This window comes from Meles meles, chromosome 19, assembly GCF_922984935.1.
Source record: "Meles meles chromosome 19, mMelMel3.1 paternal haplotype, whole genome shotgun sequence".
NCBI classification, from domain to species: Eukaryota; Metazoa; Chordata; class Mammalia; order Carnivora; family Mustelidae; genus Meles; species Meles meles.
Window position 1 is genome coordinate 49,974,341 of NC_060084.1, and position 27,106 is coordinate 50,001,446.

At 49.0% G+C, this 27,106-nt stretch overlaps 1 protein-coding gene across 2 annotated transcripts in view; it reads left to right on the plus strand.

Moving 5' to 3' along the window:
• The window catches only part of ARHGAP35 (Rho GTPase activating protein 35), a 124,329-nt gene that overhangs the window by 83,754 nt on the left and 13,469 nt on the right, over window positions 1–27,106 (plus strand). For both annotated transcript variants that reach the window (XM_045987575.1, XM_045987574.1), the window contains one exon: window positions 26,566–26,643. In XM_045987575.1, coding sequence (XP_045843531.1) covers window positions 26,566–26,643 — 78 coding nt within the window. The remainder of the gene's footprint in view (window positions 1–26,565; window positions 26,644–27,106) is intronic.

Sequence of the window (27,106 nt, forward strand, 5' to 3'; positions counted from 1 at the left end):
GCTGGCGGCAGAGGTGAAGTGAACTGGACACACAGCGGGTGTCCAGAGACTTGGTCAGTGTGAGAAAGACCCACCCGCATTTGGTGTTGGAGGTGTTGTGAGGAAAGACGGATCGCTGGGGCGTGTGCAGCGCATTATTTTTAAATGTGCTGCTGAATGCTCTTGGCTTAGAGATTTTGCATCTGTGTTCCTGAATGCAGTTACTCTGTGGAGGTTTTTGTTTCCTTTTGAATGCTCAGAAATGTTCACTGTCTTTATTTTATTTATTTTTTTAGGATTTTATTTATTTACTTGGCAGGCAGAGATCACAAGTAGCCAGAGAGGCGGGATGGGAGGGGTGCGTGGAGCAGGCTCCCTGCTGAGCAGAGAGCCCCATGTGGGGCTGGATCCCAGGACCCTGAGATATGACCTGAGCCAAAGGCAGAGGCTCAACCCACTGAGCCACCCAAGTACCCTGTTTATTGTCTTCATATTCAGTGGCAGCCCCCCGTTGTGAAATAATTGGGTTCTCCTTTCGTTTGTTGATGACTTTATAGGCACTGGGCTGCTCTCTTCTACTGTGCACCACGCGTTGGAGAAATATGAGGGCAGCCTATGTTTTACTTGGACCTTTTTTTTAAGTTCAGTAGGTTTATTAGGATATACCTTACTAATTGAACTATAAATCACTTTTTCCTGGAACATAGTGAGCCCTCTTAATCTGTGGATTTGAGTAATCTTAACTTCTATTCTGTGTGTCCCGTACTGGGTTTTCAGCAATGACTTTTCCATGTGTTTTTTATTTCCATAATGGAAAAATATTTATTTCTCTTCTACTTCTCTGACCTCGGCCCATAAATGTTTTATCTACTTTTTTGTTGTCTCGTATCTTTTCCAAGTACTTGTAGCTAGCTCTGTTTTACACACTTTCACAGAGGAGATTGCAGTTTTTTTTTTTTAAATTCATGGAAATATATTTTATTTACTACATGACAACATTTTGTGATATATGTTCTTTGCAGTTAGTTTTTCTTGTAACTTCCCTGTTTGCTGGTAGTCTTATTGGAGATCTTGGGCACTTTTTTGGGTAAATTGTGGTAAAACACATCTAACATAAAATTTGCTATCTTGACCACTTTTATTTTTTTTTTTTTTCTTGACCACTTTTAAATGTATCGCTCAGTATGTGCTAGATCCTTTCTCGATTGTCATGCATCTTTGAATGAGGCGATTCCTTCCTCATCTAGAAATTTGTAGAAAATCTTTGGGCAGAGGGCTGGCTTAGCTAGAGTTTTCCTTAAATATTCTGGATGTGAACTGTGCAGTAGCCTTTCTTGCCCTCAGACATCTGGACTCTGTGGCTGGGAGGCCCCAGGCAGTCCCTCCGTTGCCCTGCCTCCCTGACAGACTGCTTCCTGTAGGTTTGACCCGTGTGTGCGTGTCTCCGTGCCAGATGGGTCTGCCTCTGTCACCTAGTCCCTGAGCCAGTTCCCACTGGTTGAAACAATGGATTGCCGGTTTTGCCCCCTTAGAATGAAGGGGTTACTTCTTCAGAAGTAGGCTTGCACGCTCTGTCCGGCATCTGGTTCAACAGGCTTTCTCTTTCATCGCTTTCCCACACCCTCGTCTGACCTTTGCAGCATTGGGCAGTTCTTGCTCACATGTTGGGGTTTGGGGTCACACATGTCTCTGGTTTTGTCAAAGATGTGATGTTTCTGTTTCTCATTCTCCTGGTTGCTTTGTGTGATTCTCTGGTGGAGAAAAGGGTAAAGTGGTCTTTTTTCTGCTGCTTTAAAATGAAATACAGTCTTCTAACTGAACCAGTTTAGCCTTCCGAAAAGCTCGTTTTTATGGTTCCTATTCTTTACCAACTGATGAGCACTTCCTCACTGCGGTTCCTTGGGAAATTGCGGTCATTGAAAGGTGACCTGATCTTGTGGAGGGAGTGGCTCGGGGTTTTCTGAGAGGGGTGTGTTTAGACCCTTTCCTGACTTCTCTCCATCAGCCTGGCTCTTTCTGCCTTCCTCTGATTTTATAAGCATTTCATGTGGATCTTTGTCCTCAAGGACCCATTTCTCCTCACTGTGCTGAGAAGCCTGAGGACGGTGTGACCTGTAATAGCAGGTGGTGTGTGCTGCGGGGGCAAATGGGAACCATTCTCATCCCTAGAACAGGAGGCGGTAGTGAGCTTGCAGGTGACAGACCTGCAGAGCCTTGGGGCTTCCTCAGGTCTTACAGTATGGAGAAGTTCAGAGGTTTTTTTTTCTGTTTTTTGTTTTTTTTTAATGCCCCCCTTATTTGTTTGTGTTAAAGATTTATTTATTTATTTGAGAGAGAGTGCACATGCACAGGAGCATGCATGAGCGGGAAAGGGAGAGGGGAGCAGACTCCCCACTGAACGTGGAGCCAAAACTCGGGCTCGATCCCATGACCCTCAGATCACAACTGGAGCCAAAATCAACAGCCGATCACTCAATCGACTAAGCCACCCACGTGCCCCTGGTTTGTTTACTTTAAAGTAAACTCTGTCCCTGGCGTGGGGCTCAAACCCACGACCCCAAGATCACGCTACCAGTTCAGGCGGCCAGGTGCCCTGTAGATTTTCGTTCTTGTCTACAGAAGGAGAACAAAGTTCTTTTGAGAGAATAGATTTTCTTTTTCACCACAGCCTTAATTATTATTATCTTTATCATTCTTTAATGAATTTTTATTTTTTTTAAGATTTTATTTATTTATTTGGCAGACAGAGATCACAAGTAGGCAGAGAGGCAGGCAGAGGGGCGGGGGAGGCAGGCTCCCCGCTGAGCAGAGTCCAATGCGGGGGGGGGGGGGGGGGGGGGGGGGCTTGATTCCAGGACCTTGGGACCATGACCTGAGCTGAAGGCAGAGGCTTTAACCCACTGAGCCACCCAGACGCCCCATCATTATTTCTGTCGCTAAACTTCTCTTCTGCAGGTGGCCACAGAATACCAGTCAGGTCAGGCCAGGTTAAAGTATCAGCGTTAAAGCAGCAGACTTTTTTCTTATCCATGATGTTTTTCCTGAAGGCTCTGCTCTACCTCTTTCTCACTCAGGGACCCAGATGATAGGGCAGCCACGCTCTTGAATGATGCAGGGAGCAAGAGGAAAAGAAGCTTGTGGAGAGTCTCATTCCAACCATTAAAGCTTCACTCCTGCTCCCCGACTTTGCTTCTGCTATAAGGCGTTGGTCAGAACTGGTCACATGGCTTCCCCCACATGCCTCAGGGTGGCAAGAGTGTTCACTCTTCTGGATCCCAGGAGTAGCACTGGTGACAACCACAGCCATCTGTCCGTTGTATCGGCAGGATTGGCAGGTGTTCCCATTTTTGGATTTGTACATTTTGCTTTTAGCACACCAGTAGAGTGGAATGTCTGTGCCCAGTTCTGCATAACTTCCTGGGTGATCTTGCAGAGTGAAAATATTCTGAGCTAATCTCTTTGCTCTTTTCTGCATGATCTTACTTAATCCCTCTACAGTCCTATGAGATAGAAACTACTATTTTCCTATTTTAATGATGAGCTCGTATTGAGGAAAATTAAATCATTTGCCCAGAAGTGACTTAACTAATAAGTAGCAGATTCATCTCAAATGTTTATCTAATTCCAGAGCTCAAGCTCTTAATCTTATTTATTTGTATCTTAAGGCCTGAGTGTCCCCAACTTTAAAATGAAAGATTTATTAGACTAACTCATCTAGACAAGGGTCTTGCTGGCTTACAGTTTTGCCCACCTTCTGACAGCTGGCATAGCAGCCTGTTCGTCTGTGCTTTGAAATGCTAGCCCTAACAAGGTTCGGCCTTTCCTGGAAGCAGAAACCCAGAACCTGCAACTGAATACTTTTAAAATGGAAATCTTGATACGGCAGAGAGACATGATCCACGGCAGCACAGCTTACACTTCTCTTGTCCAGTTGTAGCATGGACCTTGACAACCACATGTCATGGTGGCTTGATTGTTTCTGGCCGAAATGTTCAGAGCCGGCGTTCTTTGTGAGTGGAGGGATACATGCACAGCAATAAATCCGGTGCTGTCTTTGGCCTTCTAAATAAATTCGGCAATTAGGAGACCAGCTTTTAAAATAGGTTAAACTTAGGGGCACCTGAGTGGCTCAGTGAGTTAAGCTTCTGCCTTCGGCTCAGGTCATGATCTCAGGGTCCTAAGATCGAGCCCCACATCGGGCTCTCTGCTCAGCGGGGAGCCTGCTCCCCCCAACCCCCACCGCCTGCCTCTCTGCCTACTTGTGATCTGTCTGTCAAATAAATAATAAAATCTTTAAAAAAAAAAATAAGATCAAGCTGTGTAGAACTATTTGAAGTAAAAAAGTAAAGTCACTGTTTCATTCCTCACAGTTATCTGCTGTTAAGAGTTTGAATTGCTCCTTCAGAGATTTACTTTCTTCGCGCGCGCGCGCGCACACACACACACACACACACACACACTGTATAGCATGTGCTGCTTGCTTTTCAGCAAAGAGAGCAATGCTGAACACACTCTTCTATGCCTTGCTTTTTTCGCCACGTAAAAATACATTGTGGACATTTTCCCATATAGGCAGGTGTAAGCTACTACTACTACTTCCTCCTCTTCCTCCCCTTCCTCCCCTTGCTCACTGCATGGTGTTTCTTGGTTTGGATAGATTGTATAATCCATCTACTCAGCCTCCCAGTGAAAGACACTGTTTTCAGTCTTGTATCATAAACAGTACTACAGTGGCTGTCTGTCCACAGGTGTGTGTTACACATGTATGCACACAGCCGTGTGTGCAAATGTGTCCGTAGAATAAATACCTCAGAGTGGACTGGCGTGTGTTTACATTTTGTATTTTGACGGGCATTGCCAAAATGCTGTCCATTGTGCTGGTCATCTGCAGCGTATAAAGGCAACACCGTAGTGTTAAATGGTAACAGGTTAGAATGAGACAGTGCCTTAAAAATCACCTGGTTCAAGGGCTTGTGACCTGGGTGGTTCAGGTCCTGATTCCAGGGTCTTGGGATTGGGTTCCCTGCTCAGCAGAGAGTCTGCTTGCCCCTCCCCCCTGCACTTCCCCCCACCCCAACTCATGCTTGCTCTCTCTCAAGTAAATAAAATCTTTTTCAAAATCGTCTAGTTCAGCTCTGCAATATGGTGACTCTTGTGAATATGTTGAATCAGAGGAACAGGAATGCACACTGTATGATTCTACTTCTGTAAAGTAGAAAACGGAAAAGTAGCTGTGCTCTTAGAAATCAGAATAGTGATTATCCTTGGTGGGCAGTAGAGACTGGAAGGGGGCTTCTGGAATGCTGGGAATGCTCTGATTCTTTACCTAGGTGCTATTTATGTTGGTGTGTTTGGTGTGTGAGGATTCATCACTCTGTACTTCTCCTTAAACTCACAAATATGGGGGCACCTGGCTGGCTCAGGTGGTAGATGATACAATCTTTTTTTTTTTTTTTTTTTTTTAAGTAGTCTCCACACCCAACCTGGCGCCCAGTGTGGGGATTGAACTTGAACTCATGACCCCAGGATCAAGACTTGAGCTGAGATCAGGAGCCAAACCTTTAACCGACTGAGACACTCAGGTGCCCATAGAACACATGACCCTTAATCTCAGGGTCATAAGTTAGAGCCCCGTGTTGAGTGTAGAGATTACTAAAAAAAAATAAAATCTTCTTTAAAAAAATTAACAAGTGCTGGGGTGCCTGGGTGGCTCAGTGGGATAAGCCTCTGCCTTCAGCTCGGGTCATGATCTCAGGGTCCTGGGATCGAGGCCCGCATCGGGCTCTCTGCTCAGCGGAGAGTCAGCTTCCTCCTCTCTCTCTCCTTACCTCTCTGCCTACTTGTGATCTCTGTCTATCAAATAAAACAAATAAAATCTTTTTTTAAAAATTTACAAATTTACACTTCAGTAAAAAGCTTTTTAAAGCATCTAGTCCAGCTCTTTTCATTTTACAGATAAAATCCGAAGAGTTGAAAGGTTCCTTCTCTCTCCTACTGTATGTAGCTAAGGTTTCCTGAGAGCCTTACCCTTGACACCAGAGCCCTTGCCTGTCTTGCCAAGACTGGACTAGTGATGCTCTTGACACCCAAAAGTGCTGTGAATGTGTGACTGTGTCTCTCACCTTGAGGCCCTTAAAGAACAGCGGTGCGTCTGAGAGGCAGATGAGGTGCCAAATGGAGTTTCTGGTTCGATAGCTCACACCAGTGTTTGGGGAGAGTCCCAGCCCGGGGCTGTGGATAGACAGACATGCACGGGAAGGTTTGCTGCCTGCCGAGGAAGTCCAGTTGTCTGTTACGCCAGCCTGCCTCTCACTCGGGATTTCTCTCGCTTATTCTATCTTCTCATTGTGTCCTAATCTGTACTCTCCTCTGCTGTTTCCTGATCGTTTTTAAGCCAGTGCCTGTTTCACATAATTGTATCCTCTTCAGGAAAATTATTTGCTCAGAGTAAAAAGGAAACCGATTTCTGTTTTATCCTTCCTGGCCTTCCGTGGGAGGATGGTAGAGTGGTGGACTCCAGGGAATTGTTTGCATGGTGTGTCGCTACGGGGTGGGATACTCTTCAGTATCCACGATTCCTTTATTTTGCTGTGGAGATTGTGTCTGGAAACCTTCTGGGAGTCAAAACATAGTTGGATATTTGAACATTTCCTGTGGTCAAAAATTGTTGCCTTTGACCGGAGATTAAGGTCTGTTCTGAGTATTGCATACACACACACTGTCGACTTGGCTATCACTGGTGGCCGTCTTTGTGGAAGCCCTGTTTGATCACGAGTTAGAATTATGGCTAAATTACAAGAGCCAGCCGTCTTCACGTAAGACGTAAGATGAGCATGGTGTGTTCCGTGCCCTAATAATACCAAGAGATTTGTGCAAACTTCAAGTAAGTGTGTGAAGTCCAGACTGGCCTCCTCTTAAGTCCAAAACATCCTTTAAAACATGGAGGAAGTGTTAAAGAAAGTTCCTGATCTATTCCAAAGGGACACTAGTAAATATAGTGCTGGGGGTAGGACATTGTAGATATAATGGTGAAGTGCTTATTTTGAAATAGCCAGGGCCTTCTGTAGGTGGGCTTTCTCACTAGAGAATTCCCTTGTGAGACCTACTGTAGCCCCTCGCCCACTTCATTGCTTCCTCCCCCTTTTGTTTCCTTTACCTCCTGCCCGCTGTCCTCCCCTCTGGCCCCGGCACATCCATCTGTTCCCAGAGGCCCAGCGTGAGTCCTGCCTTCTTGCTGACTGACCCTCCGTACTATCTTTAAGCATGATTTCACTTTTCCCATCTTTACCTTATCTCTCTAAGTTCTGAAAAGACAGAACAGTGCTGTTCATTTTTGTGCGCCGCCCCCCCCGTACATGGAATTCAGTAGCGTGTCACCCGGTGGTATGCTTTTGGTAATGACCGATTGCTATGATTCTCCATTGCCCAGGCGTCACCCAATGTCAGACCATATCATCAGACACGAGATTACTTTAAGTTGGAAATTCAGTTTCTGAGTTATTTTGTGAACTTGAGCAGGTGACACCTTTGTCTTCCCTTATACCATAGGTCAACCTCCAGTGAAAAACTGTGACAAATAATTTGCTGGATCTGACTGACTCAGCTGGCTGCGTTTGGGATTGTACTTGCCTGACAGGGCGGTTCGGTTCAGTAGAGGGCTTGATGTGGCTTGTTAGAGCTTAGAGGAAGAAGCTTTTACCTTGGGTTCTAAGGTCAGTATGGAAATTCTTTAGGAAGAAAGAATAGGCACAAGCCAATGTGGACCCATCGTGAGACTAAAAGTCTCAAAAGCTTGCAGAAATGCACAGTCCTGGTGCGTCTCCTGTAGCCTGTTGCACCATAAAGTGTGGATTTAAAGGGATTTCTTTCCCCTTCATGTTTTGTTTTGTTTTTTAAAGATTTTACTTATTTATTTGACAGAGATCACAAGTAGGCAGAGAGGCAGGCAGACAGAGAGGAGGAAGCAGGCTCCCCGCTGAGCAGAGAGCCTGATGTGGGGCTCAACCCCAGGACCCTGGGATCATGACCTGAGCTGAAAGCAGAGGCTTTAACCCACTGAGCCACCCAGGGCGCCCCACCCTTTCATGTTTTTATCCAGTGACCATAATACCATTTTTTGATGTCCTTCCCCTATATTTTGTGTCAGTCACCTTTACCAACTATTAAATCCTAAAAATTGGGGCTTTTAAAAGATTTTTGTTTCACAGATTTTTTTTTTACCAAAATCATATTTCTTAAATTGTTAGTTTATAATATGTATAGTCTTTTTTCAGTTCCACTTCCTATCCACCCAATTGCTCTTTTTACTAGTAAATTCTATAGCCTCATAAGGTTTAGTTTTTACTACCCTAAGAGAGTAATCAAGGCCTGTTATGTGCCAGTTCCCTTAGGTGCTAGAGGTTCAGAGATGAATAGGACAGTTCAGATTGTCCTAGAAGGTCTCTCAGTCTAGCAGAGATTATAGTCAAGGCCAAGTCAGTGAAGGGAGTAGTTGGTTGGAAACCTTCCATCTTCCTCCAACTCCAGTCCCAGCTTCATTTATATACCAAGCAGGCCCCCCTCCCTGGGCCCACCAGGCAACCTTCCAATCTGCCCCTATGTGATGTTTTCTTCTGGATCTTCCAAGGATATTTTAATTTTTTTTCTGCAAAATATCTATGTGGATTTTTAAAAATTATTTTGTCTAGGGTATTTTAGCCATTCTGTTGAAGTTTTTATTTGGTTTATGTTTAAAATGCAGTTGAACATTTTGTAACATATGGTCTTTCAATCTAAGATCATGCTGTTTTTTTCCTCTTCCTGTTTTTATATTTAGTCCTTGCATTTGTTTGTCTTTCTAGGGTTGATGAGGTGGGGTCCACACAATAAATTCATTTATCAGTCTATAAATGCGGGCGCCTGGGTGGCTCGGTGTGTTAATAAGCCTCTGCCTTTGGCTCAGGTCATAATCTCAGGGTCCTGGGATCGAGCCCCGCATTGGGCTCTCTGCTTAGCGGGGATCCTGCTTCCCTTTCTATCGGCCTGCCTCTCTGCCTACTTGTGATCTCTGTCAAATAAATAAATAAAATCAGTCTGTAAATGCTTTGGGGCCTGTTGAGTACAAGGCGTTTTTAATGCTGAGGAGATCCTGAGGAAGCCAAAGGCCAGGTTCCATTGGAGCAATAGCTGCATGGAAGAGAACATTAACAGTGAATATAGTTCATGACGGTGAGTTTGCCCAGTGTCCATGAGGCTGAGGCATCAGTTGGAAATAAGATGATGAGGGAGATCAGTTCCTTGATCTGGCTTGGTACATGTCAGGGGTGGTGGCTAGGCCTGGAAGATAACTTGGATTTTTTTTTTTTTTTTAAGATTTTATTTATTCGAGAGAGGAAGTACCAGCAGAGGGAGAAGCAGACTCCCCGTTGAGCAGGGAGTCCAGCACAGGGCTTGATCCCAGGACCCTGGGATCATGACCTGAGCCCAAGGCAGACACTTAACCGACTGAGCCCCCCAGACGCTCCATAACCTGGACTGTGTAGCAGACACTGGGTGGGGAAGAATCTTCCAGGCAGGGCAAGTAGGCTGCACAAGATTCAGGTGCTGGAGGGGAGAGGTGCTTCTCACCACAAAGCTGTGTTGCCCTAGAGTCCTTTGAATGTCAGGCTCCAGCATTTGGACTTGGCCAGGCCTTTTCAGACTCTGTCTTGGATCCCTAGGATTCCAAAGAGGTGCATCTGCGTGGGGATGGGGAAGGCAGGCCACCAGGACTCTGGGTCCTTCCACTAAGGGTTAGTACCAGATTTCAATTAGAAAAGGGATTTTGGGGGCGCCTGGGTGACTCGGTGGGTTAAAGCCTCTGCCTTCGGCTCAGGTCATGATCCCAGGGTCCTGGGATCGAGCCCCGCGTTGGGCTCCCTGCTCCACAGGGAGCCTGCTTCCTCCTCTCTCTCTGCCTGCCTCTCTGCCTAGTTGTGATTTCTCTCTGTCAAATAAATAAAATATTAAAAAAGAAAAAGAAAGAAAAGGGATTTTGTCATTCCCAAGAAAGCTTGTCAGCCCTCACTGTCATCAGTGGGAAGGCAGGGTTTGAAGGTTTTCATCTGAGAGAAGTTGCTGAACTTTATCAGCATGAAGCGCTCTGAGTCCTCTGTGTCTCAGTCAGTCTGATCCATTGGTCCTGAGGGTCCCGAAACTGGCCCTGCTTCTGCATTTCATCTGCCTTCCCAGTTTACCAGCATGGCCTCTTGGTACCTGGACTTTACACTCCTTGGCTTGTGTCCTTCTTGGTCCCTTATCCATATGGCTGCAAATGTCTGTCAATAATAGATGAGATAGCGTCACCTTCCCCTGTTTAAAATTCTTCAGTGGCTCTCCATCACCTCCACGATAAAGTTTTAATGCTATCGCCAGCAGGATCCAGCCCCTACCTATCATCTAGCCTCACCTCTGGCCATTTCTTTCATCCACAACGATAACATTCAGCCACACACATTAGAACTGTATGCAGTTCCTTAAACTTCTGTGATACTTCTCACCCGCAGTGCCTTCACTTGCAGTTCCACTTCAGGAGACCCCTACTGGAGTCCTTCTCTTGAGTCAGGATGCCCCAGCCCATCCCATGTTCTGTTGGGCTCTGTGCAGCCCTCTGTGATCACTCACTCACACTGAACTCTAATTGTTTTCTTTCCTCAATAGATCCTAAGTTCCTTGAGGGAAGGGACTGGGTCTTCATCATTGTATCCTGCAAACCAAGGACACAGGGCTCTAATAAATGGGTATGAATGACCAACTAGTATAGAGACATTCAAAAGACCTCTTCCCTCAAAACTCCCATTCAGTGGGAAAATGGAATTGTATGCACAGAAAAGGAGAAGTAAAGGGGTGCCTTGGTGGCTCAGTTAAGCATCTGCCTTCGGCTCAGGTCATGATCCCGGCGTCCTGGGATTGAGCCCCGAGTCGAGCTCCTTGCTCAGCAGGGAGCCTGCTGCTCCCTCTCCCTCCGCCTGCTGCTCCCCTTGCTTATGCTTCGTCTTTCTCTCTCTGTCAAATAAATAAAATCTTAAAAAAAAAAAAGAAAGAAAAGGAGAAGTAAAAACATGCATAGAATAAAAACCTTGAGTGAGGTTCTAACATCGGAGTAGAAACCGATTTCCCTGTGTTCTTAATGTGAGGGCTAGAGGGTGGACTTCTAACAGTCCAAGGAACCTCTGAAACTGCAGAGGGTAGTGTATTTAAGTAGGCTTGGAAGGAAAGGGACTGCAAATTAGATCAGGGCAAGACAGCAGGTGAATCAGGCTGCTGGGACTAATGGGAGACATGGTGTCCTGAGTGGGGGCCATGAAGACTCAAACGTACCTTTCCTGGGTTTGAATCATTTTAGAATTTAGGGTTTAAAATAACACAGAGAAGGCAGCATTACTCTTTATAGGCAAAGAGTGCTAACCACCCAAATGTCCAGTTGACGAATGGATAAAGAAAAGGCAGGAGCCTGGGTGGCTCAGTCATTAAGCATCTGCCTTTGGCTCAGGTCATGATCTCGGGGCCCTGGGATAGAGCCTCGCATATCGGACTCCCTGCTTGGCGGGAAGCCTGTTTCTCCCTCTCCCACTTCCTCTGCTTGTGCGCTCTCTCTCACTGTGTCTCTCTCTCTGTCAAATAAATAAAATCTTTAAAAAAGAAAGAAAGAAATGCAGGAATATTACTCAGCCATAAAAAGGCATCTGTACAGGGGCGCCTGGGTGGCTCAGTGGGTTAAGCCTCTGCCTTCAGCTCAGGTGATGATCTCTGGGTCCTGGGATCAAGCCCCACATCAGGCTCTATGCTCTGCAGGGAGCCTGCTTCCCTCTCTCTCTGCCTGCCTCTCTGCCCACTTGTGATCTCTCTGTCAAATAAAATAAAAATCTTATTTTTTAAAAAAAGGCATCTGTACATACTACAGCAGGGGTGGACCTTGAAAACAATATGCTAAGTCAAGAAGCCAGTCACAGGGACCACATATCTGAGGATTCTATGTATGTGAAATGTTCAGAATAGGCAAATGTATAAAGACAGAAGATAGAGTGATGGTTACCAGGGCCTTGAAGGGTATGGAGGCTTTGGGGGGGTGGGGGTGGATGTTGATGAAAATCTTCTTAAATTGATTGTGATGATGGTTACAAAACTCTGTAAATTTACTTAAAAACCACTGACTTACATGCTTTCAGCAGGGCCGTCGTATGGCGTGTGAATCGTATCTCCATAAAGCTGCCATATGACCACAGACAGCAGAACACGGAGGATAGCTGGGTGGGTGTTCCACCCCGGGTTCGTGCTTGACAGTTCTCGGGCCCCAGCGGCTGGGCTGGTACTAGAAGGTGGATCCTTCCAGAAGAGGCCTGCCTAACGAGGATTCCTCAGGGCCTCCTGATCTCTCCAAGCGTCTCCCGTGCGCTGGGGCTGCTGCTGCCTTGTCACTTGTTGGGCCAGCCCAGCCAGCAGGGGGCTGCGTAGTCACTGTTGAGTCCCAGATGCTCCCCGTGAATGAGTGAACAGTTCTCCTGAGCAGCAGGAGGCAGGCCTTCAGGAGAGCACGCTTCCTTCCCGGGGGCAAAGACGCAGAGTTGGACCCCCCCCCCAACTGGATAACTGCTGGGTAAACTGCTTCTGTGGGTGTTGTGTGCCTGACACAGGCAGTGGGTTTTCTGTCCTAGCCCTCAGTCTCTGAACTCATGCCCTTGATCGAGCTCTCCGCTACGTGTGTGCCCAGGTTGGAGCCATCTTCTGAGATTACCTCCATCTTTGTTTCTCCTTCTTCCTCTCCATTGTCAGGAGTCCTTCCCTGAATACCCGCCCCGGCCCCACGCGAAGCCAGCAGAGGTGTTCCTGCCTGGGAGCAATAGGTTCTGGGCGGCGGCGGCTGCGCAACCCTGTTGCAGTGCTAGCACTGGCTGTCGTCCTGCCACTTCGCTTCCCCATGTCCTGCAACATTGCTGCCCTGTGAGGAACTCAAGGGCAAGAACGCTCTCTTCTTTGCCGTCCCCTAGCATGGCACCTCACGTGGCCTAGGCACTTCGGAATTTGACGAAGGAGCAGGTGACATCTCGCTCCTGGGCACAGAGTTGGTTGAATCAGGGCGGCTAAGGGAATCAAGTCACTAGATGCAAGATGAGTTCTTGAGGCTGGGTCACTTGGAGATCTCTTACTGGCTAGAGTCGGTCTCCATTTTTGCTTTTCTTTTTCCTTGCCCAGGCTCCTGCAGCACATACAGTTTTGTTTCACCTCTGAAGGCAGTGGGATGCTCCTGCCACTTGGAGTTTGCTGAAGCATTTGTGGTTGGAGGGACTTAGCGGTGTTAGAGCAGATAACCTGGGGGAAAGCAGATTCTCGGACCCCTGGAGTCTATAACTTGAAGGACTGTGCAGGCCAGGTGTATTTTTCACTTAGAGGTACTTAACCTAGGGTCTGTGGATGGGCTTCTGGAGATCTGTGAGCCCCCAAAAATCAGTGCAGAGATCGCGTGTGCGTGTGTCTGCCTGCCTGTGTGCACCGTGGATAGACCAGAACCTATAGCCTTCTTTATTAGCTTAGTGGTGTGAGGGCCTTCTCCTCCCAAGAGGTTAGACAAGCGTGCAGCCGAGTGTGCGGAGTACCTGCCGTGTGACCCAGAGTAAGCAAGGATGACGCACACCCTCGTTCTCAAGGAGTTGATGGTCCAATAAAAAAGATTTGGCCCTAAACCACTCAGAGCTGACAAAAGAGAGCTCTGTGAGGGCTGGGCTGGTAGAGCTCGGGGACTTAAAGTGTAAGTAGGAATGAAGTGATTGAGCCTAGACCAAACAGTTTTCTCTTTACGGGGCTCCGAGACAGGAGAACTCATAACTTCCCAGCGATTCCGTGCACCGCGGTAGCCGCCGCGGGTATAGTCCACCTCCAGCTTTACTCTGTCCTGTCTCCTCCCACTGGATCCTTTCCAAGTGGAGAGTCACTCACTGATCATGCTCGCTCCTGATAAACAGCAGCAATGGCAGCTAGCAGAAGTGTTTTTATGACGTAAGCGTAGATCCTGGCTTTATTTCCGGTGTCTCACCTCCACGTTGTAGATTGAAAATAGACACCGGCCAGGGGTTTCATCCCTTCCCACAGAGAGACGGCCTAGCATGCGTCTCTCGGGTCTTCACAGTGATGGTGGGAAAGTCTCCCCATGTTAGGGAGCGCTTTGATACTTGCTTCCCAATTCTTCAGAACATACCAACCCCGTCTTGACTGGAACTGCCCTCCAAAAAACCCCACCAAACTCACACATGGAAAATGGCTGCTAAGTGTTTGGCATAAGTAATATGCATATAATTCCCAGCTTTATGACCGAGAGCAAATTATAAAAAGTTGCCCTGATGGGAGACAGCAAGACAAAAGGCCAGACTATTACTTGAGCTGATTTCCTACAGCTGTTGGTGAATTCCAGCTTCTTTAATCTAATTGGGAAGTGCTCTTCACGCAGTCCTCGCAGGGAGCGGGAGCCTTTCACAGAGAGGGGCCATCTGGGCAGGGTGGCAGGTAGGACCCTATGTGAGTTCCTTAACTTCTAAGGCTCTGTTTCCTTGACTATAAAATGAAGATGGAAGCCACGCCCTTGCAGAGGGTTGTGGGTGTTAAGGGAGATAATGAGCACTGAGCACCGGCCCAGAGCTCACAATACCAGGCTCAGGGCTAAGTGCTTCCATGAGTCTCGTTTCATTCTCATGGCCGTCCTCTGAGATGGATGTGATTTCCAATTTTCTGATGAGGTTCTAACCCAGAGCCATTACCCTCTTGGCCCCACTGCCCCACTTTACTGGGATAATTTGAAGCCCAAAGAAGACAGTGCCCTAGCAACTCCTGGAGCCGTGGAGTCAGGCCAGCTAATACTGGACTCTGCTGCCCACATCACGTGTCCTCCTTCCTCTCTGACTGCACGAGAGCTGTTGTGCTCCTGCTGACACCAGATCTGGGAGGACTTCTCCAGCTCTCTATACTGACTGCCCAGAGTTGGTCACTGGCAGACTCCAGAGGTTTAAAGACTCACTTTCCCAACACTGTCCTCACTTCAGACACCAGTTGCAAGTATTGGATCCCCAAGTTACCCACACTTCTCCCTGATTTGGCCACAAAGGCAGGGATTCCCTCAACCTCCCCTCCAGATTTAATGGTTTGGTGGAACGACTCGCAGAACTCTGGACAGCGCTATACTTACTCTCACAATTGGTTATTCGGGATAGGACTCCAGAACAGCCAAATGGAAGAGATGCTGGGACAGGGGACAGGGGAAGGGGCTTGTGCCCTCTCCGAGCGTGCCACCTTCCCCTCACCTGGATGTGTTCCCCAACCCAGAAGCTCTCCAGATCCTGTTGTTAGGGTGTTGGAGGTTCCATTAGGCATAGTTGATTAAATAATTGACTGTGGGTGATTGGGCTCGATCGCCAGCCCCTCTCTAAGGGAGGGGGTCTGAAAGTTCTAACCCTTTAGGCAAGACTTGGTCTTTGTGGTGACCGGCACCCATGCTGAAGCTGTCTGGCCCCCACGCCCCTCTAAGAGTCACCTCATTATCATAAACTCTGGCAGGTATGGTTGGAGGGGCTTGTTAGGAATAACAAGACATTCTTGTCTTTAATTTAAGGAAATTCCAAGGATTTTAGGAGCTCTGTGCCAGGAACTGGGGACAAAGACCAACGATATTTGCTGTGATACCACACTGCCCCTGCCCTTCCCGTGGGGTTCCTAAGGTTAAGATCTTGCCAACAGGCTTCCTCTGCCCCTCTGCGGGCACCTAGGGCTGAGGTGGCAGCTCTCTTCCAAGGCTGGGAAGGAGCAGCAGGAAGAGCTTAGCCCGGGCCACTGTGCCTCTCATCAGCGTGGGGAGAGCTGTCTGCCCATGCTTTTTCTTCCCAGATCACTGTACATTCTTTATACGGTATTAATCTCAAAGTACCACTAATCTGTCTTTACAAGAGAGGAAACAAATCTTGGAGCCCCTTGGGCAGAGCCACTCACACCTGGTCAGGATGGGAACGACCCACATTATAGCTCTTTTTTCTTTGTTTTTGTTGTTGTTGTTTGTTTTTTTCTTAAATATTTTATACTTGGGAGGAGGCAGCTACCCTCAAAAGCCTCCACAGTTCTGTCCACACTCATCATCACTCCTTTCTGGAGCTGTTGTGGAGATTTGGGGGGCCAGAGCTGTTCGAGCCAGTCAGCTGTTTCACTGAGGTGGGCGCAGACCTCTGGGACTCTGTCTTGCAGAGCCGGCAGCTGGTTTTGTAGAGACGCTCCCGTCCGTCACTGGAACAGTTCAACAGGCGATGCTTTGGCGGGAGCACACCGGTGGGCTTTGCGGGAGTAACCACCGTGCTCATCCTGCTTTGAGCGGATGGCAAAGTGCTGGAATAGGAGTGCGGTTTGTCTGCGGGGCTTTATGGGGGGTTCTGTGTTACTTAATCTCTCCCTCTCCCTGTTGTTCGGGTTCGTTAGCGAGTTGCTGTCCCATAATCTAAACAGTTGTCAAAAGGTCTCTCCACTTTTTTTGACTACTTCCAGTTGCCCGTTTCCCACCACCCTCCGATCTTCTGCTCAGTTGTAAGTCAGATGCAAGCAGCTTGGGCCTCGGCGCTGCTTGCAGGCTTCCTCGGGACCCAGTGGCCTGAGCAGAACAGTGGGCCCTGGCCAGCTGCCGGGAGCACCCAGCAGCCAAAGAGAAGGAAAGCTTGTTTCGCAGAGTAATCCTGCCATTCCATCCAAGACAGAAATAGTCTGGGTGGAAGCCCAAATCCCCGAGACAGTTTCGACAGGCCTGCCTGGCCCGGCCGTTCTGGTCAGGCTTTCCCTCTCAGCACGGATCTTAGTTAGCCAGGCTGCTCGGTCCTCAGCCCGCTGAGGAGGGGCGGCATTTGCCCCTCCAGTCAGTTGGTCAGGCTGTCAGGGAGAGGGGCCCGGGCCCACGGTGCCCACTCTGCGCCTCCGCAGAGCCCCAGCCGCCTGTGCCATTGAACATGACCCAAGGGAAGCTCCTTCAGCCCTCGCTCCCACCCTCTCTTTCATGCACGCGTGTGCCCGTGGCTTCCTGTCCAGCATCTGGGAAGGGGTGCAGCCCCCTCGTGGGGGACCCCAACCAAAGCCAGACTGTGGCCCTCCCCTGTAAAGGTGAACAGCCCAGATGGGGAAGCCGCACACACAACAGCACATGACTGACCTCCGTGAGATAATGAATTTATCACTAAGTTCCCGGGAACTCCATGGGGACTAGTGGAGGCAGGGAATAAAGGAAGTACATATAGGAAGGTAGGAGTTGGGCACGCTTGTTTATGAAACCCCTTCTCTGTGCCAGCCAGGCCTAAGGCTTTCAGTTTCCCACATTCCAGGGGCTGAGAAGGCCTGCCAGGATGCCGGGAGGCACGAGGCTTGTTGAGAACACACAACTTCAGTCCACTTCCTCTTCCTCCCTTTCTTCAACCAGAGAAACCACACTTTTATTTTCAGGGATTTATTTCTCCTTCCCTCCTTTCCGGGGGTAGTTGCTGAATGCCTTCTTTGGGTACGAGCTATTGGGCCAAATCCAGATCCCTAGAAGGGTCATCAGCAAACCCTGCGTGCTCCCATGGCCTCCTCGGGAGCCAGGGCACAGCAGACGGCCTCACAGCTGCACGGGGACTTGCCATTTTGTCGGTGCTGCGTGAAAAAGTGCAGGGCAAGTGGGGTGTGGGGATTTAAGCACAAGCTCTGGGGCCAGACCGCCTGGGTTCGAGGGCAGCCCTATGGTTGGTTTGCCGTGTGGCTCAGTCTCTCCCTCTGGAAAATGGGACTGCTAATAGTGGTATACCATTCACAGGTGGTTGTGAGGCCGTGCCCAGTTGGTGCACGTCAAGTGCTTGTCCCTGAGCCTGGCCCATGGTGGAAGCACCGCATAAATGGAAGCTGTTACCATAACACACTTCATTTAGATCCGGAGTCAGGGAAGCCCTCTTCGTGGGAGCAAGGTTTAGCCAGCCCCCCCGCCCCAAGGACATAAAAGTAGAAGGAACAACCTGTAGGAAGGCCACAAGGCAAGAAAGGGCCGGGAAACAGGCTCAGGCCATGACACAGGCTGCGTGTGGTAGAGTTTGTATTTAATCCTGGATGCAGAGCAGAAGGATTGCTACGCAGTGGGGACTACAACCCCCTTTTCTGCCTGAAGATTTTAGGCTTTATCCTATGAAAAGTACTCTTCTTAGTGAGGAAAGGGAAGCAAGGAAAGGAAGGACACTAGGCTGTGATTGGTGACATCTTTGTTCCTTTTATGGTTTATTGGGAATCAGGAACCTGAAAAAGGTTAACCTCTGCCCTCATTAATGCTTGGGAGGAATCTGCCTTGACCTCAGGGGTCGTTCTACTTGGGGGCCTGTTGAAAAGGGACTTGGCATTATATGCATGGGGCTGGTGGTGACACGTGGTACCTGTGTGCTAGCCAGGGCTGTTTCTTTGTTGGTAGCTCTTTGTTTAGCCAGTGAGACCTCTCATTGTGGTGGTACCAGCTCGCCTCAGAGTCACACAGCTATCAACCCTGTGCCATGGGGCTTGTGTGACTGCCGACAGTGTCACACCCAGAGCCTCAAGGATGCTCAAAGTCTTGGCAGAAGGGTCTCCCAGCTGCTCCTGGCTTGAAGCATTGATTGCTGCTTTGCTGGGTACAGTCTGCTCACCTCAATTATGGGTCACACTCTCCTCTCCCCTCCATCGTAGGCTGCCTGAAACAGATAGCATCAACTCTAGGCTGACCTAAAGCTCACTTTGTCAGTGTTTTTTAAACACATCTATTGGGAATGTGCGTTTTCTTGAAAATCAGGAAAAATACAGAGTCCCTTGTTTGGCTCAGAGCAGGGTCCAGAAGCCCTCTTTCACAGTTAATGGCAGTAAATACATGGGTGACTTACAAAGGATCAGCCAGATGCTAGAGCCATATGATGCCCCAGATCTGGTGTGATATTTTCATCTCTTCTCTCCAGATCTCTCTCTCCCTTCCTCCTCAGCCTTGAGATTTATGGCATGACTGTGTGTATGTACAATAGCGTTGGAAATTTATAAAGCCACAGTGCCTACTTGTGGGGCTAACACCCGGTCAAGCAGTCATAATAGAGTGTTAGTGGCATTCTGTCATGGGGAGAAAGGAGGTCTGGCATTGCCAGGAACAGATCTTGATTGACGAGGGAATTACCAAGGGAAGACAGCTAACAAAGGGGCACTGGCGGGGCCAGAGTGACCCTAGTGTTCGAGTAATAGAAGAGCCAGAAAATCATTCCAGGCACATCCAAAACAGGAAGGCAACAGGGAGATCTGGTAGGGACTCTTTCAGGTCGTCAACAGTAGAACTGCATCGCAGGAATGAAACAAGGACACTTGCCATTGGCTGGCTTTTTCTCCGGCGAGGAGGCGGCATTTTTTTCTGAAGCTCTTCCTCCTCACCCTCCAACTGACAGAGAAGAACACTGAGTGCGGTGTGAATGGGAGATGAATGCATAGGCCCGCACAAGGGGAACGTTCTCAGAGCCCGTGATGGATCTGGCATTTACAGGACATAAGCACGGAGGCAAGGACAAGGGACCGGGAGGTAGCGTCCCAGGCGGTAGAGGCCCTCGTGCCGTCCTGACGCAGAGCCCAAGTGAGCCAGTACTGGGCCTGCCCCCGTCGCTCACCCAGCCAGTGGCCTTGGGCAGATGGCTTAGCCTTGCTGAGCCTCCTTTTGCTATCTGTAAAATGGTAATAAAACCAATATTTACCTCAAAGAGTTATTGGGCGGATTCATGGTGACAGTCCTCGTGAAGAACTGAGAAGAGTGTCCAGCCCAGAGCCAGGCCACAGCCAGAGTCCCCTCCCATCACTGCTTTGTCAGCCTTGCGCTCTTGGTGCGCCCGCTGCTGGCGTGACTCGTGGTGACACGCGCAGCCTCACTCTTCGCCACGTCCCGACAAGAGTCATGAATACGCAACCTGTCTGTGATGAGGAACCAAAGCTCCGAGAGGTGGGGTGATCTGTCCTCAGTCACCCAGCCAGCTGTGAGACAGAGCCAGGAGAAGAATTGAGGTCACTTTAGTGTGAAAGCCCATGCATGTTTTAAAGTATTTTTCCTGCCGACTGGCTTGTTTTGGCTGAGCCCTCAGCGCCTCCGGGCGGGCGCTGCTGTTGAGACTTGTTAAGAGTGGAGCAAAGAGGTGCAAAAAAGCACAGGCATTAAGCTGTGGGCTCCGTTTTGCTGAGGTTTCCCAGCTGTCCCTCGCAGCAGCCTGAGAAGGGAGGCATTCATCCGTTCGGCGGTCAGGTGCTTCCAAGTCAGGGGCAGAATTCGAACCTGTGTCTCCCGGGCAGCAAAACTCGGGCTCCTCCACTTGCCAGCTTGCTCTCCACTCTGATCTTGCGGGCAATAGCTGCTCCCTTAGCCCTGTGCTCAGGCCTCCCGAGCCGTGTGCCCCTCGGCCATAGGCTGGGAACTGTTCTGTCTACGCGGAGGGAAGCGCAGCTGCCCAGGGTGGTCCAACAAGCACGTAGCCAGGGTGACCTCAGGGCCACCCGCACCCCACCCCCCACCCCCGTGCTGATATCCTGCGTGCAGGTGGAGGGCTGCAGTACGGTGCTCAGGAGGAGAACCTACACCCGCTGCTGGCCTTTCACCCAAAAGGAGGGCATCTCACTCCCCCCAGAGGTTAGCCCTCTGCCAGACAGTTTAGATTTTATGGTCGAGGGAGTTTCCTTCTCTCCCTGAGTTCTGAGCACCCCTCTGGCCTTGAAATTTAGCCTGCCTGAGCCTTCTTAGATGCATGAAAGAGAAGAATGCTCCCTTAGATTTCAGCCCCCAGAAAAGTCAACAAAAGTTATTTCGTAGTTCAGGTCTGTCTGGTGTGGGCCATTGTAGAGTGGCGGCAGCACCAAGTAAGGGTTTTTTTAAAGGACGAAAGTGCTGAGTTTTTAATATCTAAATATAGAATGTAAAAACTAAACAAGGAGTTTGTCTTGGAAGAGGTCATCAATTTGTTGTTAGAAAGGAAACTGAGGAGGAATGAGCCCTGGTGTGAACGAGGAGAGGCTAAGCCTGACCCAGGCCGGCTGTAGAAAGACTCCTGGCCACGGACGCTGGTGTGAGAAGTGGTGCTTGGGATCCAGGAATAAAAACCTGTTTGGACATTTCAGAAAATCAGACACATGCCTGGGCAGGAGGTGATTCTCCCTCTTGGTTTCCAGATTCCCGGTGCCCCTCGTGTGCCAAGTGCCAGGGAGGAGCCGGGCTCAGGGCTCAAATGTGCCGGTTCTCGCATGGGGAGCACCTCAGGGCCGGTGGTGCTGGGCCATCTAGCCTTCTTAGGTCATCAAGAGGGGTTTGAGGAAGATCATACCTCAAGGACTCTGGAAAGGCACTTATCTGCCATGTAGGGGCTCAGTGAACATTCAGTGAAAGAATAAGGCCCCTTTGCCTTTCTCTTTACTATTATTTTTAAAGATATTTATGTTTTGATAGAGCACAAGCTGGGGGAGCAGCAGAGGGAGGAGGAGAATCAGGCTCTCCACTGAGTGTGGAGCCTCATATGGGGCTCGATCCCAGGACACCGGGATCATGACAGGAGCTGTAGGCAGACTCTTAACTGACTGAGCCACCCAGGCATCCCACTCGTTACTATTTTTTTTTTAAAGATTTTATTTATTTATTTGACAGAGAGAGATCACAAGTAGATAGAGAGGCAGGCAGAGAGAGAGAGAGGGAGGGAAGCAGGCTCCCCGCCGAGCAGAGAGCCCGATGCGGGACTCGATCCCAGGACCCCGAGATCATGACCTGAGCCGAAGGCAGCGGCTTAACCCACTGAGCCACCCAGGCGCCCCTCGTTACTATTTTTTCATGTGTGGCCATGGATGAAGTTTAAATAATGCATTGAGGGAGGGCTTGCTTATATTACAAAAAAGCACCAATTACAATACTTTTTGAAAATGCTTTGTTTCTAAAGTAGCCACTATCTGTTTCTCCTAATATGTATTCCCCCTACCCCACTCCAGTTTTATTTAACATACAATTATTTATTTAACATACAATTTAGGAGTCAGAAATCTTATAAGTCTGGGCCGTCTTTTTTTTTTTTTTTAAGATTTTATTTATTTATTTGACAGAGAGATCACAAGCAGGCAGAGAGAGACAGGGTAAAGCAGGCTCCCTGCTGAGCAGAGAACCTGATGCGGGGCTTGATCCCAGGACCCCGAGATCATGACCTGAGCCAAAGGCAGAGGCTTAACCCACTGAGCCACCCAGGCGCCCGTGGGCCGTCTTCTAAAATAGCAGTTATGGGGCACTTGGGTGGCTCAGTGGGTTAAAACCTCTGCCTTCGGCTCAGGTCATGATCTCGGGGTCCTGGGATCGAGCTCCGCATCAGGTTCTCTGCTCAGCAGGGAGCCTGCTTCCCTTCCTCTCTCTCTGCCTACTTGTAATCTGTCAAATAAATAAAATCTTTTAAAAAATAAAATAGCATTTATCAGAAAGTATGGTTGGTTCCCTGGCCGGCGGCCTCTGGGGATGTGCCGGGAATGCACATTCCTAGGCCCCGGCGCCTGCGTCCCAGCAGCAGGCTTCCGGGGAGTCCAGTGCAGGGTGGGTTGGGAGAACTGATGATTTCGACCACAGTAAGAGAACACAGACTAAAGTCAGACAGGGTTCAGGTCACAACTCCACAGCTCTCTGACCTTTGCCTCTCAGTCTCTGCATCCCCGTCAGTAGTGTGGGTGAGTAGTGACCTCTCTAAAGACGCTGCGGAGAACTCGTGTAAGAACACACAGTGTCAGTATGCACCTCTTGTGCGGGCAGCGTTCGGATGCTCGTTGTTAGCGGTCTTCCTAGACCACGTATTATGATTTTTAAACAGCAATCCTTGACAAATGGCTCTCCAGCGGAGAGGGAGTTCAGAAGCTCTGACCGATGCCAGCGAGTGACAGCCAGAGCTACTGACACTTCCCTTACTGCGGCTTCCATTCCAAGTCGTGGCTCTGTTCCCTAGAGCCATTGGAAGGAGACTATTCTACAAGGCGGTTTTTCAGGTGTTTGAAGAAAGTGACTGACCTTGGCCTTGCTGAACTTTCTCTTTTTCTATTCCCAAAGATTAACTTTAACACAGAAGATATTTGAAGGGCTTATTCCAATAGGGCTTTTTGAAGAAAGGAAAGAAAAAGAAGTCCTAGAGCTGAGGCACTGCTTTGGTCTTTGGAGATTTCTGGTGCGTAGAGATGCCTCGGAATTTAGGCTGAAGCTTCTCAAGTGGACTTGTGGGTCTGGAAGGGATGTACAGTGGGAGGGGGGGGCACCTTTGCTTTATGCTGGCAGGCGAGAGCCAGGGTGGGCATGGGAATGCGCTTCCGGGAGGGCCCTGGGGTGCGGGGCCCCTGGAGGCCAAGCTGGCTGTGTCCAGTGCCCTCGTTCCCAGCCGTGCCCCTTGCCCTCTACCCTGCTTCAGCAGCAGCCGCCTCCGTGGTGGACGAAGTCTGCTGTAAGGTCTTCGTTTTTGCTTAATTGATGTCTGATTAGTAGCTGTGAGAAAGGGTACTGGCCTAGCAAATGATACCTTTCCTAAACTATGTTGTGGCGTTGTGTAGGGCAGGGGCAGAATCGCTATTTTAAAATGAGGTTTTGTAAAATAAACACGTGCCCCAGTTATAGGAAGTTGATGATTAATTGACACCGTGGACTGGCTTTGTGCTTTTAAATGCTTCTGCTCTCGTGGTCATCCATCTAGTGAGGCTTCAGCAGGCCCCTGCCGCCGATCCTTTCCAGAGAGCTGATATGCAGCTTGTCTTCTGCCCTCTGGTGCTGTGGGAGCAGCTGGCCACGAGGAGACCCTGCAGAGGACTCCTCTCCAAGCTGCAGGTCCGAAGTTGCCAAAGGCTGGTGAATGGTGAAAGGAGGCTGTCGGGGTCTTTGGTCTGCGGTCCACACGGGCGGTCTCCACACTGGAGCTCGGGTGCTGTGGCCACTGCTACATTCTCGAGGACTTCTTAAGTTCCTGCTGTTTGTGCCTTTGTTATCTTTGTGCTGGAGGGGACGGATACTCGGGTAAGGGGAAGGTTGTGTAGAACATAGATGTATTTCCGCCCTAGGGGGTGAAGCCTGGAGCCTGCACACACGTACCCGGGGCTTGTCAAAATGGGGATGATGTTGTGTGTGTGATATGTGTTACCTGGGATGGGAACTAGGTAGAAAATTTAAATATGTCTGAGACAGTTTTGGGAAAGTCACTGAGAAAAGAGACCATCATAAAATTTCTAGGCCCATCCCTTCTGGCCTTTGAGGACTGAGAGCAGCAGCAGACGTGCCATCTGAGAAGCCACCCAGAATCCCGCGGGCTTCACTCGCATGCATCGTGTCTTCTGGGGGGCGCCTGTGTCTGGACCCCAGCCCGTTGGGTAGATGTCACACGCCTTCCAGAGCAGCACGGAGGTGCAAGCGTGGCAGAGGCCCCGGACCTAGACTTCAGTGTCTGTGCAGTTTGAGGCAGGGGTTTCACCTCTCGGATCCTTGCTTTTCTCACCCGTGTCCTCTCTGTCCCGGAGCTCCTCCCAGGTGGGACTGAGGATTCAGTAAGTGAGTGAGTGGTAGGTGGATATGGGAAAGCATCTAGCTCCGTGCACAGCATAGAGACACTCTGGAAGGATGACCTCCAGAGAGGGACGGGCTGCATCCAGGCCTCGGGGCTGACAAGTTGTATGTACTTCTCCCTCCCTCCAGATGCAGTGAGGACAGCTCCTTGGTAGCTAGGCAGGGCACAGTAAGATGTCCTCAGGGCTGGCCTATTGTAATACCCCTTTTTGGCGGGGGGAGCCCCGTGTGCAGTTAACAGCTTTTAAGCCAGAGAATTGATGACTTTGGGTTTGATGTTCTTTAAAGGTCCACCTGCCAGTATTCTGGGACCCCAGAAATAGGCTGACTGCGTCTTCGATCTTGCCTGATGAGTGCCTCTCAGAGGCGCTAATCACAGTGACAACTGACGTTGAGACCCTTGGCTCTCTAGAGCTTACTGATCGCCTTGCAGCCGGGTCCTCTCTCTGCTGCCTGCGCTGCCATCGATGTTAGGTGTTGGCTCCTGGGCACGTCCTCAGTGCCCTTTCAGCTAAGCAGAGTTGCTTGAAACTGCAGTCTTCAGAAGGGGCCAGGGTTGGGTTAGCCATGGGATCCCACTCTGGTCTTCACTGTGACTTCATCATGCTTTAGAACTGTGATCTTAGGAGTGCAGCAGTGGGCTTTCCTTCCTCCAGATGGGGGGCGAGAGGGCGGGGAGGGGTCAGTAGCCAGGCTGAGCAGTGCTTCCTGGGGTGAGGGGTAAAAGGGGAGGGCAGTCTGTCATCTGATACTTTGTGTTCTTCTGTGTTACTTAACTACATTTTAGTATTGTTTTTAAGTATTGTTTTTTTTCCCTTACCTGACACTGTATACTAAATCAGAGAAGGACCACAGAGCTAAAGTCGGGGGCGGGGGGAGGGGGAGAAATAGAGTATCTGCTCTAAGAATAGGAAAATCTGTTCAAAGATAAAAAGAAAGGGAGACCTCATAAAGAAACTGGTCTTGAAGGCCTGAAATTTTGGGGGGCGCCTGGGTGGCTCAGTGGGTTAAAGCCTCTGGCTTCGGCTCAGGTCATGGTCTCTGGGTCCTGGGATCAAGCCCCACATCAGGCTCAAAGCTCCGCGGGGAGTCTGCTTCCCTTACTCTCTCTCTGTCTACTTGTGATCTTTGTCAAATAAATAAATAAAATCTTAAAAAAAAAGCCTGAAATTTTTAAATTATGTACTTAAAAAATCCAATATACAAAGTGAGAAGACAGATAACAAAAAGAAGGAAAATGTAAAAGTATGTAATGTTAACATAGTTCCTTACTATTCAGAGGCCTCTTTTAAGAACACAGTGAGAGGGACCACTCATAGGGAAATGAACAAGAATGATCAGAACGTGAATAGGAAATTCACAAAGTAAGAAACACAGTGCCAAGAATCTGTTAAACTTACTCTAGCTATCCCAAAAACATAAGGAACATAATTGTGGGGTATTTTAACAGAGAAAACTCCGGAAAACCTAAATGATTAACAGTAGGATTATTTTTAAAGTTATTGTATACTTCGATGTCTTTAAAAAAAAAAAAAAGAAGAAGAGTATTTAATGATTAGAATAAACTCACAGCATACTCTGTAAGTGAAAAGGGCAGGTTAAAATACAGTATTATCTCCATTAAAAAAAAAAAATTAAAATTCAAGGGGCACCTGGCTGGCTCAGTGGTAGAACATGTGACTCTTGATCTTGGGATTGTGAGTTCAGGCCTCATGTTGGAACTACTTTAAAAAAAAAATGAAATTCAAATTCAAAAGTGCATCAAAATGTGGACAGAAATTAGCTGAGGTACTTATATATTAATTTTTACAAAAAGTATTTTTAAATACTGAAGTGGAAAAGAAAATGGGGAGAATGGGGAGAGAGTGAGTTGAAGCACATGGGAAAGTTGAGAGTGTTACACCCTGTTCCTCTGGCGGGTGCCTTGTGGAATCACCCCATCTTTGCTCAAGTCCAGTCCTCCTCGTTTTCTGCTCCTAAGAAACCTGCTTGTTTCTCCTCAGGACTGAGCACCGAAGGCATCTACCGGGTCAGCGGGAATAAGTCTGAGATGGAGAGTCTGCAGAGACAGTTCGATCAAGGTAAGGCCACAGCCTGGCCGAGCCTTGGAGGCTGAAGTCGGTCAAAGCACACGGTTCAGCCAGGCTTGGTGACCGAGAAGGAGAAAGCATTTGGCGCCAGCTAGCCTTGTCCCCATGCGCACACTGCCATATGGAGGCGGGGGAACGGACCCTGTCAACAAGCAGAGGCAGCATCCCTGCCAGACCCACGGCAGCCAGCTGCCCCCAACCCCGTCACCATCCACTGACGCTGTTCCGGGTCGCCCCAGCTTGCACCTTGGTCTTACTTCCCTTGCAGTGGGCCCGACAAAGGGAATTCGAGACATCTAATACGAAGTGGGGTTGCGGTCCTGGTCCTGTTTTGCTGGGGCCCCAGGAATACACATGACTCTCCTCCTCGCAAAATCCCTGCATGAGAGCCAGTGCAAGGGCACATGTAAGATCAGCTGAGCACTGGGACCCAGTCTCCCTAAGCTGGAATCTC